Raw genomic sequence first — 16,429 nt, forward strand, 5'->3', positions numbered from 1 at the left:
ATAAGAGAATATATATATATATATATATATATATATATATATATATATATAAAGTCAGAGTTCTTTGTTTCAGGTATGACCATATGACCACAGTCAAGGTGAACTGCTTTACTCTATATCTGGGGGTGAGGAGTTTGTTAAGAACCAACCTGACTCTACACAAGTTAAAGTTTATGAAAATGACTATATTAAAAAATTATTTGAGAGTGGCTAAAAACTCCAGCAAATTAAGCAAAAGCTGTGCTATGTGAACTACAAAGCACTTGAAAGCTATAGACACCTTTCTATAGGCTCTATCATTTGAGCAATCTCATAAGGATTCTTGTGTATTTATAAAAAATTTTAAGTACAACAAAACGGTGCTTTGTTGAAGTAGTTCATATCTACTTAAAACTGGATTTCTAAAACTGTTGAGGTGTGACTGATTTTGCCAAATAGAACTGTAGCCGAAATACAGATTTAAAAAACAGGAAAGAGATAATGACTATGTGCAGTGTTAACATACGAAATGGTAAGGTGAGGTTGGATTGCTGTGCAAACAGTCTCTCAGTGATTAGATAAAACCCAGAAGAACAAAATACAAAGCAAGCATGCAAAAGATCTGGAATGCTGCAGATTCACAGACAGCTGGACATGTAAGTACAAAAACCCCAATCTGTAAATACAAATGGATTCCATCAGGTTTACTATACAGTACTTTAGTAGTAACAGACAGTTGAAAACAGCTTTCACTTAACAGCAAAATTAATTTTAGAGGGAAGAAAATGGTGAAGTCTCATCCTGGAGAACAGCAAGAGAGGTATTATATTAAGGAGCTAAAATTTTCTTTGGCATGGTAAAAGGGGAGAACTGAGTTTGCCAACCTATTTACATGAAGTTTTCACCATCCTGTGGCGAGTGCAACGATGTTTTGCACAGTCTACTTCTTACATAAACTTTTTTGTTGTTTTCTGGTATGCCTTCTTATAAATGTTTTATTCATCATGTTGAATCTGTGTATACAACAAATAATAATAAACACAAACTGTACAATGCAAACAAACTCTTTGCATATATGCATGTAAATTTAGTAATACAGACCAACAGTTCTTTGATAGACACCACCTACTACATGCAGTTCATCCTTTCTATCCTCTTCCCATGCAACAGATGAGACAAGCAACAAAATTAAAGGGATGAAACAAAGCACAAAGACCCCTTTGCTATCTTTAAACAGATTGTAGAAAAAAAATATTTTTTAGGACATATATTCATTGGATTAAACACATATATGTATTTAGCCCATAGAAACAAAACCAGAAAAAAAAAAGAAAAAATGCTGTATTTCCAGTATGCGCTAACTGCTTACAAAAATTAAATCTGGCCTTAATTATAGACTCCCAAACTGGTTTGCAGATCATAATTTCTCAGGATCAAGAGTTTAATGTTGAAAACAATACATATGTACCATCAGGCCAGAACCTCCTTGCATGGTTCAGTCAGGTCTCTGGCCCTGTCTCTCCCCAGGCTCTTACATTGGGAGAGTAAAAAGATGGCTGGATGGGACATGAACACATGTATTCACTCCTCATGAACTGTAATGAAAAGTATGTAGCCTTCAGCTGTATTATCTCACTCAAAATATTGTGAAGTGCTCCTCTTACAATTGTAGGAAAGCCTGGGGCCGCCTCTGGACCTGGCAGATAGTACGTCAAGGCTGCTGCCTCCCATGGGTCCCCCAGATGCATTGTAAGCCCCCAGCTCACCATGTGAGCTGCTTTGGTTTGGTTTTGTTTTCTCAGGGATGGTGCACAAATCCCACTGGACCACATGGGATGAGAAGGTGCACCAAAGTTTTTAATAAAGTGTTGTTTTTTCCCCCACACACACATATTTAGTGCTAGCAGGTAAGGGCACAGTCTAAGTCAAAGTTTCTTTGCATTTTTATCACAGTATTAGAGTAGGTTTGTATTTTTTTTCTCTACATGGATAGTGGGCTTCATGCTTAACTCATTCCCTCCCTAGAAAGACCCATCATCAAGTGTTAGCTTGCTGTTCTCATGCTACAGACATAAACAAGAAAGTCTGGCCTATGAAAAAAAAAAAGTTTACCTAGAATTTAGCAGCTTTGCAGTAGTCTCCTTGAAGTGTGCACAAAATTTGCTTATAAAAACAGAATACATTTGAAAACTAGCATGAAGAGTTCATTCAGACTGAATCAGTTGTTCAGCTGAGCAGACAGGGAGTTTGAAATAACCATCAGTCTCTGTTAGGGGACTTACAGCACAAAGATGTGATAAAACAAATTGCCAGAAATACAATGCTAAAAAAGGAACGGATGATTTCCTTTTTTTGTCTTTAAATATCAAGGTACAAGAGGCCAAGAGAGCATTGCCACACAGTTTTCCAGACTGAGGTACAGTTTGGTCCTTGTTGCCCCTTTTTGAGAAACAAATACCTCCTTAAGCGTACAGAGAATACCCATATTTTTAGTCTTCTGAAGGCCTGTGATTAAGTGTGCAACACTTCAGTGGCATCTCTGTGCCATTCTCTAAATCTTCCTCCTCGCCCCCAACATTGGTTTAATCGTTCACAAGTGACAAACTCAAAGGATTGATGTTGTTTCTGGTAATAAGGTCCAAGGCTTCAATTTTAAAACGTTTTTGATTTGTTCTAGGTTCACGTAGGAGAAAGTACAGTATACAGAGATCAAGGCAAGGCACCTTCAATCTAGCAATTTGTTGGGCATATTATCCTAGGAGGCTGGGTGGAGGTACGTACTGGGATATCAGTGATACATAGGACTGGACTTTGCATGCTTAGCGAAAAATAAAAATAAAAGTTTTGTAATATGTCCAGTTTTAAAACTTTTTTTTTTTTTTTAAAACACCAGAAATATTAAACTATAATTTGTAACTACCCTTTGCATTGGTGCTGCAAAAAAGAACACAACGACATCCTTGCCCATGCTTTGCTAAGTAGGTGTGGGATTCAGCCAAAAATAACAATGGCATTAAGTTCAGTTCCTTAAAAACAGGGAAGGATTATATTCAAAATGGATTTAGGTAGCGCAATTCTGGTTAGTCTTATTTAACTTTTTTTTTTTTTTTTAATTATTATTATTATTATTGGTGGTGCTTGTTTTTCAAACAATGACGATTTAGTAGATGAAAAATGAGCCTTAATTCAGGCCTACAAGGCCTACAAAATTCTTTGGACCCACTTTCCCAAAAATGAGTGGGTCTTGCTCGCTGGGCAAGGCAAATGTTACCATTACCAGTAAGCCTGTGATATGTATAAAACACACACACAAAAAGAAACTATAGGGGGATGCCAAACACTCGTTTCAGAAAACTTCCTGTTGGCTGTGTTTGACACTCCTTCCTCCACTATAATGCCAACCTCAGAAGCACAGTATCTGTTACTAGAGAGTATTCACATTTAATCAATATTGTAAGCCAGAGACAACAACCCTATTCTTTATAGATATAATTTGTATTAATAGATTTTTGAAGGCTTCCTGATTCCCTGATTGCTTTCAGAACTAAGCCACCGGCAACACTTAAGTTATAGAGAAACACAATCCCTGCAAAAGGTCACAGACAGTGGAGCGAGCAGCCTTATAAAAAAGGGAAGAAGAGAAATCCATAATAGCACAGGTTTACAGCATCTAACTAGAAATTACTTGATTATTTGTGTGCTACAAAATAGAACTTAAACACATGGATTTTGCTGAAACTGGACTCAAAAAGGGATTATGGGCAATTGTCAGCAGGCAAGGTATCAAGTGTACTTGTGAAGTATGTCATTCACATGAAGTGTCACAGTCACAGAAAAGATATTAAAAAGGCATTCCAATATCTGGTAGGGCATTCCATGGTCTGAGTTTAGCTGGTTCATCCAGGTGTCTTCTTGTTGTGGGTGGAGCTACATGTTGAGATTTATCCTCTTGCAACAACTCAGTTCAGCAACAGCAACGGGCAAGCATGTGACTTGCCGCAAGCTGATCCACAGACACTGCAGAGGGGAAGTCTGGCAAGGATAAACTGCTCAACTGTACTCGGGACTCAGTAAGTCACAACACCTGTGAGGATCTGGCTATGTTGTCTTACTCTTGGTAACTGGTTTGCCGCCATTCATTATTGCAGATGCACTTGTGCTTTTACTTGGAGTTACCCCAGCCTTTGGCACTGTTTCTCCAATATCATGCAAAGATGGTTCTCGGTACATGGCAACTGAGGGGAGAAAAGAGAAAAAGAGAGACATCTTTAAGAATGTATCTTATCTCATATAAGAGCTCATCTCAAATAGGATTAATTTTCTACAGTAACTGATACTGTAATATAATCCATGTTCCTCTTGCCGGTGAGGGAAACTATTTACTTTGACAGACACTTGTTTTGCATGACTGATAGCTTTGCTTCACCTTCCAAATTTCTCACTTCTCTATCTGACTTAAAAACACAGTAGGAAACTGCATGCTTGCTTGTGTAATGGAAACTATGGAAGCCTTGGAAATTAAAAATTACTGTTTTGTCTTTGCATGAGGCAGACACACAAAAACATACATATATATACACACATGTATGTGTGTGTGTGTGTATGTATATATACATATATACACACACACATATATATATACACTCCCCTTAAATGAATATTCCGCAAGTTTTTAGAAGTAAAATATGATAAGACAGATGGTATTTAACAAATAGGATCATACAATACAGTTGTCTAGACTTAAGTGTTCTTTTTTAGTCCTACATTGCAAGACCAGGCTTGAGTCCAGCTCTACAAAGCTATCTGCCACATCTAAGGAGCTTGACCGTGATCTCTTCAGGTGTGTACTTAAGAAATGTCCAGGACAGTGCTGCAGAGAGTGCACAAGAGATGTGGGTTTTTTTCTTTCTCCTTTCCAAAAACATATGCCGTAGCCACTGATCTCCACTGAATGTAGAAGTACAGAAAACCCCAGATTAAACTATTAACTGAATTCTTACAGGAATTAAAAATTTGCCCCTGGGCTTCAGTCCCTATCTAACCACTAAATCCTTTGAGGAAAATACATCTATTCAATTACACAGTTCCAGCATTAAGCTGCCTTAATGATTAATGCTCTTGGATAATTCAATTTCATTTTCCATGTCACTGAATCAGGTAATATTTCCACTTATACCTAACTTCAGTAGCATTTATTTATATCAGAGCAATGTTGAAAGAGATGTCAAACCAGTCAAAAGAATTAATAATCACACTGTGATTTCAGGACTGACCGTGTTGCTGCCATAGAGAGCACAATCCCTTCATCACTTGGCTAATTTGAGTAGGAGGCAGGAGCATCAAAGTACTGACCTTAATCTTTAATGGTGTGAAGTTTCATAATAAATAGGAAGAGCCCCATAGCATCATTAACTAATCAAGTACTTGTTCTAACATTTCCAGTGACATAATCTAAATCCTTTTATGGCTTTTCAAAGTCTGAACTTAAACATCTTCTTTAGTGGATGCAAGGCTGGTTATGATCTATGTCTTCAGAGTCCCTCCATAACTGTGTTTAGGAAACTTTGCTGATTAATTAAAAGAGCTTGATGAAATAACACCGTGGCCTACAAAAATATTAAGTTGAATAACACGAGATGGAACTATAAAATAAGGTATTATATAGCACAGCTGTCATATTTGATGACTCTCACGGGCAATGTAAAGCAAGTTATTTTTAAGCCTTGCCTAAACTATTTTGATAGAGTCTGAGCATCCAAACATTAATGAAAAAAGTAACTTCTTTCCTAATCCACATGAACTGACATTGCTTTTAAAAATACACTGGCTTTCCCTCCAGTTTTTATAATTTAATATAAAGGGATTGATACATAAAGCGTCAATATTGTTGAGAGCTCATGAAAATACTGTAAGCTTTTGCAGAACAAGGAAACATGAATGTGGGATTCAAGAGGACTTTCTGTGGGAGAATGGACATGTGAGCAATCCTGTGTGAGAACAAGACTGATAAGAGCCTCAGCCAAGCAAGAATGCGATAAGGATGTGACCCTGAATGAGGGGGGAGAAACTCGACGAGACAAACAACACCCAGAAGGGGTTGAGATGGAAGAGGAAGTTCCACAAGGCGGGAAGCCTGGCAAGGCTGATGTGGCACTTTTCATCCAATCATAAGAAGGTTTAAAGCATGGGCTAAGTTAACTGTCCAGTCTTGAGGTCTTGTACTGCATGTTACTCACATGTGCGGGAGAACATTATAAAAGGGCTTTCTTAGTTGTAATAAACGGGCACTGCTTGATCACATTGGTCTCCCGCACATGAAGGTATCAACTTGAGTTCAGATATGAATCATAGAATGGTTTGGGTTGGAAGGGTCCTTAAATATCATCTAGCTCCAACCCCCCTGCCATGGGGGCAGGGACACCTTCCACTAGACCAGGTTGCTCCAAGCCCCGTCCAACCTGGCCTTGAACACTGCCAGGGAGAAGGAAGCCACAAAGTGAATTTAAAATACTGGATTATTCAGATTGTTTCCTTATAATGGAACTCTAAAATATTTAACAAATTGATCCTTTAATCAAAATTTTAAGTTAAAATGTTAAAAGTAATGAGTCTGGTAACTAAACCATTACTTGGGTATGTGTTTTCAAATGTTAAGTAGTGAGATAATTTCCAGAATGACTGAGGCTATGTGTAGTAATAGTATAAATGAAATTTGGAGTGTCATGAAGACAAGAAGCAAAAAGCAGCATAGGCTTGTAAAGTCCTGCAAAATACATAGGATAACCCAAAAGTTCCAAAATATAAATGAATGTATTTTTCAGAGAATGTGTGACATCATTTTAGCGTGTAAAGTCAGCATGACTTTTATTTGCTTCTATCTTGGTTAAAGGCCAAGTAACACAAGTTACATGCATTGCATCAACTGGCTAAGTAATAGAGTATGATTTATTTTATAAAGAGATTTTTGTGTTTTGTATTAGAAAGCTTTTACTTTGAAATGCTGACATTTCATCCATTCCCTTTGTAACTCCCAATTATCCTGCAGTGTCCATTATTTCATTCTGCTTAATGAAAGGACTGTTTTTTCACTGCAAGACTCACAACAGCTTTTGTCTCTACTGAGAGAATATTTTAAAACCAGCACAAGACACTTCCACAAAAGATTTATTTTTTTGTAAAATGACCTCTTAATCCCTGGAAAAAAGTGTTTTAACATACACCTTTTCTAGCATCACTATGCTGAAGCACAGAACTGCTCCATGAATCCTGGGGACTGTCATTTGGAATGGCCCCTGTGTGGGGCATGCACATTAACAAAAGGTGTTTTAGAAACCGTTTCCTCTTCTTCTTGTGAGATTTATAGGAAGATCTGCCAGCGATGGACTGAGCCTCACCTTCCAATGGCTTGGGTAGAAAATGAGCTGCTGGTTTTGTTTTCTTCACTCTGTTTCCTTTCATGACCTGCCCTTCTTTGTTCAGCCCCAAGAACCAGGCCCTCCCGGACTCCTGTTGTCTGTAGAGCATGGATGAGTAGATTACATAATAATTTTCAAAAACAGACTCCTTGAATTTGCACTCTGGTGTAAAAAGTTCCTGTGGGAGGAAAAGTAAATGTTAAATGATATCTCTAAAGTGCGGCTTCTGTTTTGTTAACTTACAGATAACCTCTTGATAAATTTAATATATGACTTATAATAAGGTTCTGCTTTGAGACCAGGAGATCTGTCTTCCTCTAGATGACTTCCAGGTGAAGTTATAACACCACCCATAGATGCCTCTGTTTTCCCATCTGTGCAACAGGGATAGTATATTTTCAAAGTACAGAGGAAGTGACACAGGCATAAAAACACCATTTAAAATACAGGAATAATTATTAATGTGCTTATTTTTCTGATAGGATATTCTTGTAAAGAATAAGAAAGTCTACGCTAAAATAGCATAAATGAGAAAACAGTTGTTCAGTTTTACCATACTAAATGTAACAAACTCCCTCTATGGTTTGTAACAACTAATATTTGATGCTTAAAAATTGCTGCTGCCAACATATTAAAATTTATATAATTTCCTAGAATAGACGCAGCCTTAAACACCCCAGGAAAACACTATTTTGATGTACAAATTTTTGTACAAAGAAATGTAATTCCTATTGACTTCTTTGGTGTTCATCCCAATACTGGTAATGCTTCCAGAAGTCATACTCAGTAACAGAGCAGTTGTCCTAAACTCTTTACTAAGGTTAACCTAAGCACAAACTTCTGGAACTCAGGAGCAAATTTTTTTTTTTTTTTTTTTTTTTTAATAATACAATCAACAGTAACAAAGTAAACAGTGCAAATGTATATTGAGACAATTTACCAAAATCCTTTGAAAAAAATCCCAGCAAGTTAGCAAGCAAATAAAATCACATTTAAAATACCATGAGAAAATAGGATTCTGAGTGAATGTGATTTTCAGTCTTTGGACCCATCCGCTGAAACCTGTGGAAGAGAGTCCCTTCATAAAAGGAGGAGGTAGATGTGGGTGGCTTGCTAAGCTTTCTGAGCACAAAGTTCTCATCCCTGAATCCTTTTTATTCATATTTCTTTCAGCTATCTTTCCCAAGAAGTAAAAATCTCAAAAAGTCATATATTTTCACTTCTCCATTCACAGTTTGGGTTTTGTTTGGGTTTTTGTCTGTTTTTTTGTGGGTTTTTTTTTCCCCCCTTCCATTTCCTTTTGCTCCTGGCCCCATGCCGTGCTGATTCAGCACTCAGCAGGTAATGTGTTTTCAGGGTCTCTAAGCCATCCCCAGCTGCTTATATACTGTAAGAATTTTACAGCTGTTTCTGTCACAGATTTCCTTTCTGGAAATCAAAGTCCTTAAAGACACTGTTTCCCATACCAGAAAGCACAGATGAAGTGCCTTTATGAATCTGTACTAAATGTCACAACACACAACCAAATTCTCCTAATATTATGGGGTACACAGTATTTGTATTGCCATGGCTTAAGTTACCACATATAAGCAAAGCTGTCTTGATGGACACCAGGCATACTATTTGCTTTTTCTATTATGGAGCAACTTTTAACCTCAAATAACAGGAATTAGTGTATTTTATCCAGCAATAGACTAAAAGCAGGTACTGCAGCAGCTGGGAAATAATTTGTGAACCTGCTCTAGAATAGGTTGCTTTGAGTGAGCAAGTACTCTTAGTGTCTATAGGTCACACTCATTTACAGGATACAAAAAGAATTATCCGATGTGTGCAATGGCCATCTTTCTGCACTACCACTTCTTTATCACTGTACTGGGTCTGGCTGAGCTGGAATTGGTTTTCCCCTGTAGCAGACCTCACGGTGCTGTGTTTTATGCTGGGAGCTGGCAGGGTGTTGGTAGCACCCTGGTGTTGCGGCTACTGCTGAGCAGTGCTTACACAGCACCAAGGCTCTTTCCGACATTCCCCCCGCAGTGGGACGGGGTGGGCAAGATCTTGGGAGGGGACACAGCCAGGACAGCTGACCCGAACTGACCAAAGGGATATCCCAGACCATATGACGTCTGCTCAGGATAAAGCTGGGAGAAAGGAGGAAGGGACTGGGGTCACCCTTGGTCCTCCGAGGCAACCACTACGTGTATCGGAGCCCTGATCCTGAGAAGGCCCCACATCACCTCTTCATGGGAAGGAGAGAATAAATCTGTTTTCCTTTTTTTTTGCTTCCATGCATGGACCTTTGCTTTGCTTTGCTTATATTAAAACTCCTTTTGTTTTACCCAAAAGTGCTGGAGGTTTTTTTAACCTATCTTATTTTCTTTACCCTCTTTGCTCTGTTGATAGAAAAAGCAGAAGGGGGGGAAGTGCTAGAGCAACTTGGTGGGTACCTGGCATTAGCCAAGGTCAAACCACCACAATCACCTATGTGCACAACTGCGTATATATACACATGCAGAAATGCAAATACAGCTTGTACTAGAGGCAACAAAAGCTAATGACAAACAGCACCTTCTCCTTTGCCACCAAGGCTTTTTCTCTCTAAGACTTTAAGACATCTGTTGTTTGTGTTACCCTCCTTTCTCCTCCACTGATTTCAAATCACAGTAGGGCTCAAGGAGACTCAAAATAAAACCAGAAGGCAGGGTGGCATGCTAGAGGGAATGCCTGTTAAAGCCTAGCACAAGCATTTACATGTGAGTCATGTTCCTCCGCTGTTGAAACAGCAGATGCTAATCAGGAAATGCCTACACAGCTCTCCTTATTACCTGCTTCACTGCAAATGCTACCCCCTGTGTTCCCCACTAAGTTTTACTTCCTTGTAAAGCTCAATTACCATAAACACTACTTCTTAGCCAATACTCACTTTTTGCTATAAACAAAAGCTGTTTGTCATTCCATGCTTCTCCGTACCAGAGATGGTTGGCTGCCTGTAAAAGCTATTTGTGTGACTTCACAAACAATATCCATTAGGACACTGAAACAAGGTTCCTTCAAATCGTATCCTACCTCTGAATGAAACCTGGCTCATTTCTCTCTCATCTCTTTGGCATGTACAGTAGTGTTTCTGACAGTGCACAGCATATGAAGTGGGAGGTATTTACCAAGTCAAAAAAAAAAAGGATGATGTCAACAAAATTACCTGGCTACTCCTGGATGCAGACTGATAGACTAGACAAACTGGCATCATTGCTATTTCTCAGTTATGAAAAGCATGGTAATAGACTGCTAATTATTTTTTGGGGCATATGAGTAAGAGCCAAACCTGAATACTGTATTCCGCCCAGAAGTATCTCAGCTATCCTCTAGATGTCTGGGTGGCATAACAGCTTTTGGATACCCAGTATATTAGGATGCAGTTCTGCCTGGGATAAACTCTCAGTCAAAAAGTCACTTAAATACATGTTACATTAGAGCAGGCTAATAGTTCCACCCATGTGGAGAGTATTCATGAATGAAAATTAAGCATCTGATGATGACTATGCTAAGCTGCAACCACCAGTTCCTCTGAAGAATTACTCAGAAAGGCTTCTGAAATGTCTTCCCTGTGGCTGAGGTGGAAACTGAAATATTTCTAAGTTAAAAGCAACATCTGAAGCCTTACCTCAGACACCATCTCAGCTGGCTGAAAAGCTCTGAACCCCTATATTTTCTCCAGTAAAGCTGCCATGACTCCTAAAATATTGTTTCTGCATGTGCCTAGGCCAAATCTAGAGCTGTATACCTAAGGCTCAACCCAGTAGAAACTCTCAGAAAATTGCCAATGTGCTAACAGCACTGACTTTAAGTAAAATCATCCACAGATGACTTTATTCAAGTCCATTGCTGGAGGGAAAGGCAGTACAAGGGCATTTTATAAGAGAAACTCAATGGTGAGGGCACTCCCCTAGGCTGCCTATCTATATCCAACCTGAAGGAAACCGAATCTACATCTGGCTGACATGAATCATTTAGATTTTCCCTACAAGAATTACTTTTTGCGTTTTGATCCAGGACAGTCTTTACATTTTGTATTAGGAAGTGAATGAATAAATTGCAAAACCAGACATGACTTGCAAACAAGAACTTGTGCTCAGGATTTCCCTTCCAAGGTCAGTGCCCAGGTTTAACCTGTAGTCTTATATAAAAGGTGGTTTCCTCTTCTCAAAGCAACATTTGAAAAATTAAGTATATAACATCTTCCAATATCCAAAACCCCAGGAGTGAGTTTTGGCTGTAAACTGCAATCTGATACCGCTTCCTGGGTCCTAGAGAAGTGAAGGATGTATTAAATTGTACCTTGCTGAGAAGAATTTTCACTTGGATATTTTGGCTAGCTTCCCATCAAGCTTTTGCTTGACGTGAGTCATATTTGGAGATGTTTTAATTCTCCTGGTTGCTGTAGCATTAGTAAGTATCACAACACACAGGTTGTGGGTTCAAACTCTTGGAATCAAAAAGTTCTGTCAAGGGGGAGATCTCAGTTTTGGGGTCCCCACCACTGTTGCCAGTACTCAGCTTTGTAGTACTACATCTTAATAATGGAGCCTTAGCTCATGGAGACATGTGGTGGTGTCCGAGTCTACTTTCATTGAAGAACAAAACACAAATGAAATAAAGAAAAAAGAGCCATTATCCACCTCTTAAACTTAGGAGTGCCTGAATGAAGGAGCTCAGGTTACCTGTGTTGTGAACATGGAGGTATAAGGATTGTTAGAAAGCAATTCAGATGACAACTGAGATGAATTCCCTACCAAATAATTTATTTCTGTCAATCAGAAGCTGAAGTCTGACATGAAGAAGCTCGGCACCTCCATGCTAATCAATAATATGGCACAGTAGCAAACGACTATAGTTCAAAATCAAAGTACAGCAAACTTTACCATCTATCCCCTGGAGATGGGCACAATGGCACTCGTTCAACACAGTGGACAGCAAAAGCCCATCTGCAGGCTGAACTAGCTACAGCTACTCCTTGGTGCCAGGCAGAAAACATAACCACAAGACAAACTCTAAGAGATTGTCAGGCGAGGAACAGCCAGTCTAATCAACAACTGTAAAAATAACCTGATACTATTTATTATTTGCACTTAGAAGTCCAGGTCATGTAACAGGACCTCAGCTCTTTGGAAGTACAGAACAAGTGGACTCTGCCTGACGTGAACACCTTTCATTCCAAATAGCAATTGATAAAGAGGGAAAAAACCCAAACATCTGAACATGCTAGTAGGTGGTTGTTGAACATTTTTTGTAGGAATGATGACAAAGGATTTTTAAGGAGAGACTGGAGAAAGGACAACACTAGCTTTGTGGAGGCTTGTGGGAAAATTCTGCAGAGTGAGAAAAGCAGCACAGAGTCAGCACACAGGTACTTTTGGGGTTAGAGGCTAGCAATACAGGAATCAAAAGAAGGAAGTGGCATTTTAATCGTAGATAGAAAGGTTGGAAATGACTCATGAAGAAGGACCTTAAAACTGAGAACAATCAGTGTTTAACGAAGAGAAGGCACTCAGAAAAGAGAAATACAGTTAAAATAATGAAGCTGGGAAATGAACTTCATAGCAGACTTCTGAATGGGGATCAGGGGGGTAGCACTGTATTTCTCAGTGCAGGAGGGGAGGATGCTGGAGTAATCAAGATGTGAAAAGATAAGATCCCACAAAACAGCTGCAGTGCTGTAGAAGGGCAAAAGGCCGTATGATAGATATATTTATGCAGCAAGACCTGTAAGATCTGAAGGCTTCATCTGCACATGAGAACTGGAAAATACCTAAACTGATATTTCTCTGACTTGCTGCACATTGAATTAGGTGAGTTAGACTGCCTTCTTACAGTCTACCTGTTTGACAAATGCTGGTGTGAGAGAATAAAAAAATAGTTACTTAAGATTTCCCATCCATAGCAACAAATTTTTCCAGCTCTTAATCTGGCCAAAAGGCTACAGTTCAAATAAGAGTTCCTCTTCAAATGGCAGAAAATCCAGCAATACATGGTTAGGTACTTTATGGATTAAGGAGAAATTGATACTTTGTGATGTTCCCAGCATGTTCATAAAACATTTAGCTGATTTGGGCCTAAAAGCCCATAATAAAAACATAATTTTAAAACATGAAAACAAGAACAAGCAAAGTTGGCAGGATTTTCTATGTGCAAACTGGCCAAGTAAGATACCAAGGATAAGATACATGAAGCATTAGCTGCCACTACAAACCAATGCAGTGACTTTACTAACAAAGCTTCAAAATAAATAGCAGTAATATCTGAGCCTGCCAATCCTACAGATGCCCCATGAAAGCAGCACATGCTCAGAATTCCATACACATACTTTCCACAGTCTTCTGACAGAAAACTTCCTTAATAGACTAAACAGTCAGAGAATACCATTATTTGTTCTTCAGAGTTAGTGTTATTTCTGTTCTCTGGAAGATTCCTAAACACGTGGACTTAAAAAAAAAAAAAAAAAAAAAAAAAGCACTTGGTGTCAATCAGGTAAAAAACAGGGATCATTCTTGCTGGTTAAAGAATCAGTGAGAGTGCAGTAAGGATGTCAGTGTGCAAAAGCAAAACTTTTGGATGCAATTTTTGTCTCATTTTTTACTTTTTAAGAGACTGGAAGATGTGAATACCACTGCTTGTAAAGAAACAAAACACAGCTTTTGACTAAATTAAGGTAAAAACAAATGTAAATCAACTCTATTGCAAGTATTAGCAGTTACTAAATTGGGATTCTAATTAGCAGGGGTATGACTGGCAATATTAACAGTGTAGCAATTTTTTTATTCATGTGCATTCATGAGCACCTAAAACAAGGTGATGAACAAAAGTCACATAACATACATAAAGACAAACCAACAAAAAAATAGCTTCGACAGATTTCTGTTGTTTAAGATGGTATTGATCGCAGCCTGAATTTGGCTTCATACTCTGTCCAGATTGAAACAGAACTTAAAACAGCTTGGATTACAAAAACTTCCTTGTTTCATAACAGAAAAGTTGCTTTGCTTACAACTAGCAGCTATGGCCATATTAAACTATAGTTTATTAAAGACAATAATATTTTGTATCGAAGGCAGAGCACATATTCATCACTTCCATAAACTTACCACTTGCAAGACTAAACAAGGATGTCAGATAAAAGCATATTTTAGTTAATAACTTCAAGGATGATCCCAAAATACTACTTATATACATGCCAGAAGTCTTACTTATATCTCTCTCCCCACCCACACAGAAGTTAGTATTATATTACAAGTAGCGCTCAGCTATTTATGTTCTTTTGATGGATACCTACAATTCAGAGTCATCAACTCAGTGGGACATGGCTAAAATAGAACAAAATTTCCTTGATATAAGCTTTTCTGATATATGTTATTTCAGGTTGTACAGTTCAACTCCAAGAGTGAACTAATGTGTTTGAAGTGAAGCCCATCATGCAGATCTGAATCATCACCCTATCATTAGGAGTTAGTGAATCAAGGTTGTTTAAATTTGAAAGAAGGTTTGTTGGAGCAGCCTGCAAATAGTTAATAATTTTTAAAACTAACTGTATGGCAATTGTGCGCCAAAACTAGAATACTTCAACAAAAAATAAAGAGAAGAACTGCTAAAAAAGTGTTGCCTCGCCTGAATAAAAGAAGCAAAATATATTTTAGAAATATTAGTGATAAGCCAAATTTGTAAATATGGGTTTAGAATGGGCTGCAGCCCACTGATAGCCATCACATATTATAGCATGTGATCAAGTATAATATTCTCCTTCATCCCCACAGACATAATAAGGGGTGTGAAATTATCTTTCTGCTTCAGTTCTGCTCTGAACTTTCACAGAAAAGTGCCTTTTTTTTGGCTTGAGTACATCCTTGGCTTTAAAGGAAATGCAGCCAGAATTCTTGTACCAGTGAAATGAGATATTCTTTCTCCAAGAGCACAATCTCCTCCCCACTTAATCCTCAGCACCTAGATTCCCTTAAGATTTAAATTTGCAGTAAAAATCTGCTTTAAGGCTTCAGTTTAAGCACCAACTATAACTCCTTGCTTTATCAACACAGAAAGACATCTTTTATCTCCTGTACAGCATCTGTGATTAAAGAAATCTAGTATCAATAAGAAGGCACATACCCCAAGGCATGACTAAGAGAAATTGCATGTGTTGTAGGGAATATTTTCTTTCGCTACCGTTATGGGACATTTCAGAGAAGAATGTGAGTAAACCAGCCTGTCTTTCCTGGTTGCTTCCACTCAGAACAGCCATAATTCATCAGCTTGTAGACAGCACCAGGCTCCCAGCTAGAAAAGGTCAGTGCCAAGGGAAAAATGGGACAGCACTAAATTAAGAGACTGAAAGGAAGGATTTAACAACATAGCTGTTGAAACAAACCACGATGGGTTGGGGAAGAAATTCTCATCCAGTCGCTCATCAATCCACCGTTCTGTCCCTGAATGAATAATGCAGGAGGCATACAAAGTACTCTCAGATATAGAGCGAACCTTTCCAAATGACAGTGAAATTTTTTGACACAATTTTATCCAGACACTTACAGTCATTACTGTAGACACCTTCTGTAATCCAAATGCCTCAAATAATATAAACTATCAAGAAGAGAAGAATAGTACTGAAATGGCCAGGTACCCAAAAAGAACCAAGGAGGATGACTTTTTCTTACCTTTTACCACTAATGAAATCTCTGCAATACACTGAAATGTTGGATAAAGAAAACCAATTCCAGTTTTTGCCAGTGAATGACTGGTACACTAGCATTAATTAGCTACTATTGTGCAATGTCAGATGGACAGTATATTGTCATATATACTGTGTTGTTACATAGTATTTGCAGACCTCCCTGAAAATGATAGTATAACATCCATAACTACCTACAAAGGGAAAAGTAAACATAAATAGATGCAAACTCAGAGGTATTTTGTAAGGTATACTTTAGGCTCTTTCAGTTCTACATGTTCCTTCCAAAGGATGTGTGAATTTATGAAAGTTTTAAATGGGTGTC

At 38.3% G+C, this 16,429-nt stretch overlaps 1 protein-coding gene across 1 annotated transcript in view; it reads right to left on the reverse strand.

The window, feature by feature from the left end:
- Window positions 1-474: 474 nt before the first annotated feature.
- Window positions 475-16,429, reverse strand: part of FGF14 (fibroblast growth factor 14) — a 105,286-nt gene continuing 89,331 nt past the window's right edge. Inside the window, exons 3-4 of the mRNA XM_026859836.1 lie at window positions 7,374-7,572; window positions 475-4,214 (exon numbers count right to left, since the gene is read on the reverse strand). Of these exons, the coding sequence (XP_026715637.1) occupies window positions 4,078-4,214; window positions 7,374-7,572 (336 nt within the window). The 3' untranslated portion in view covers window positions 475-4,077. The remainder of the gene's footprint in view (window positions 4,215-7,373; window positions 7,573-16,429) is intronic.

Source organism: Athene cunicularia (genome assembly GCF_003259725.1).
Source record: "Athene cunicularia isolate RWA chromosome 1 unlocalized genomic scaffold, athCun1 chr1_part1, whole genome shotgun sequence".
NCBI lineage: Eukaryota > Metazoa > Chordata > Aves > Strigiformes > Strigidae > Athene > Athene cunicularia.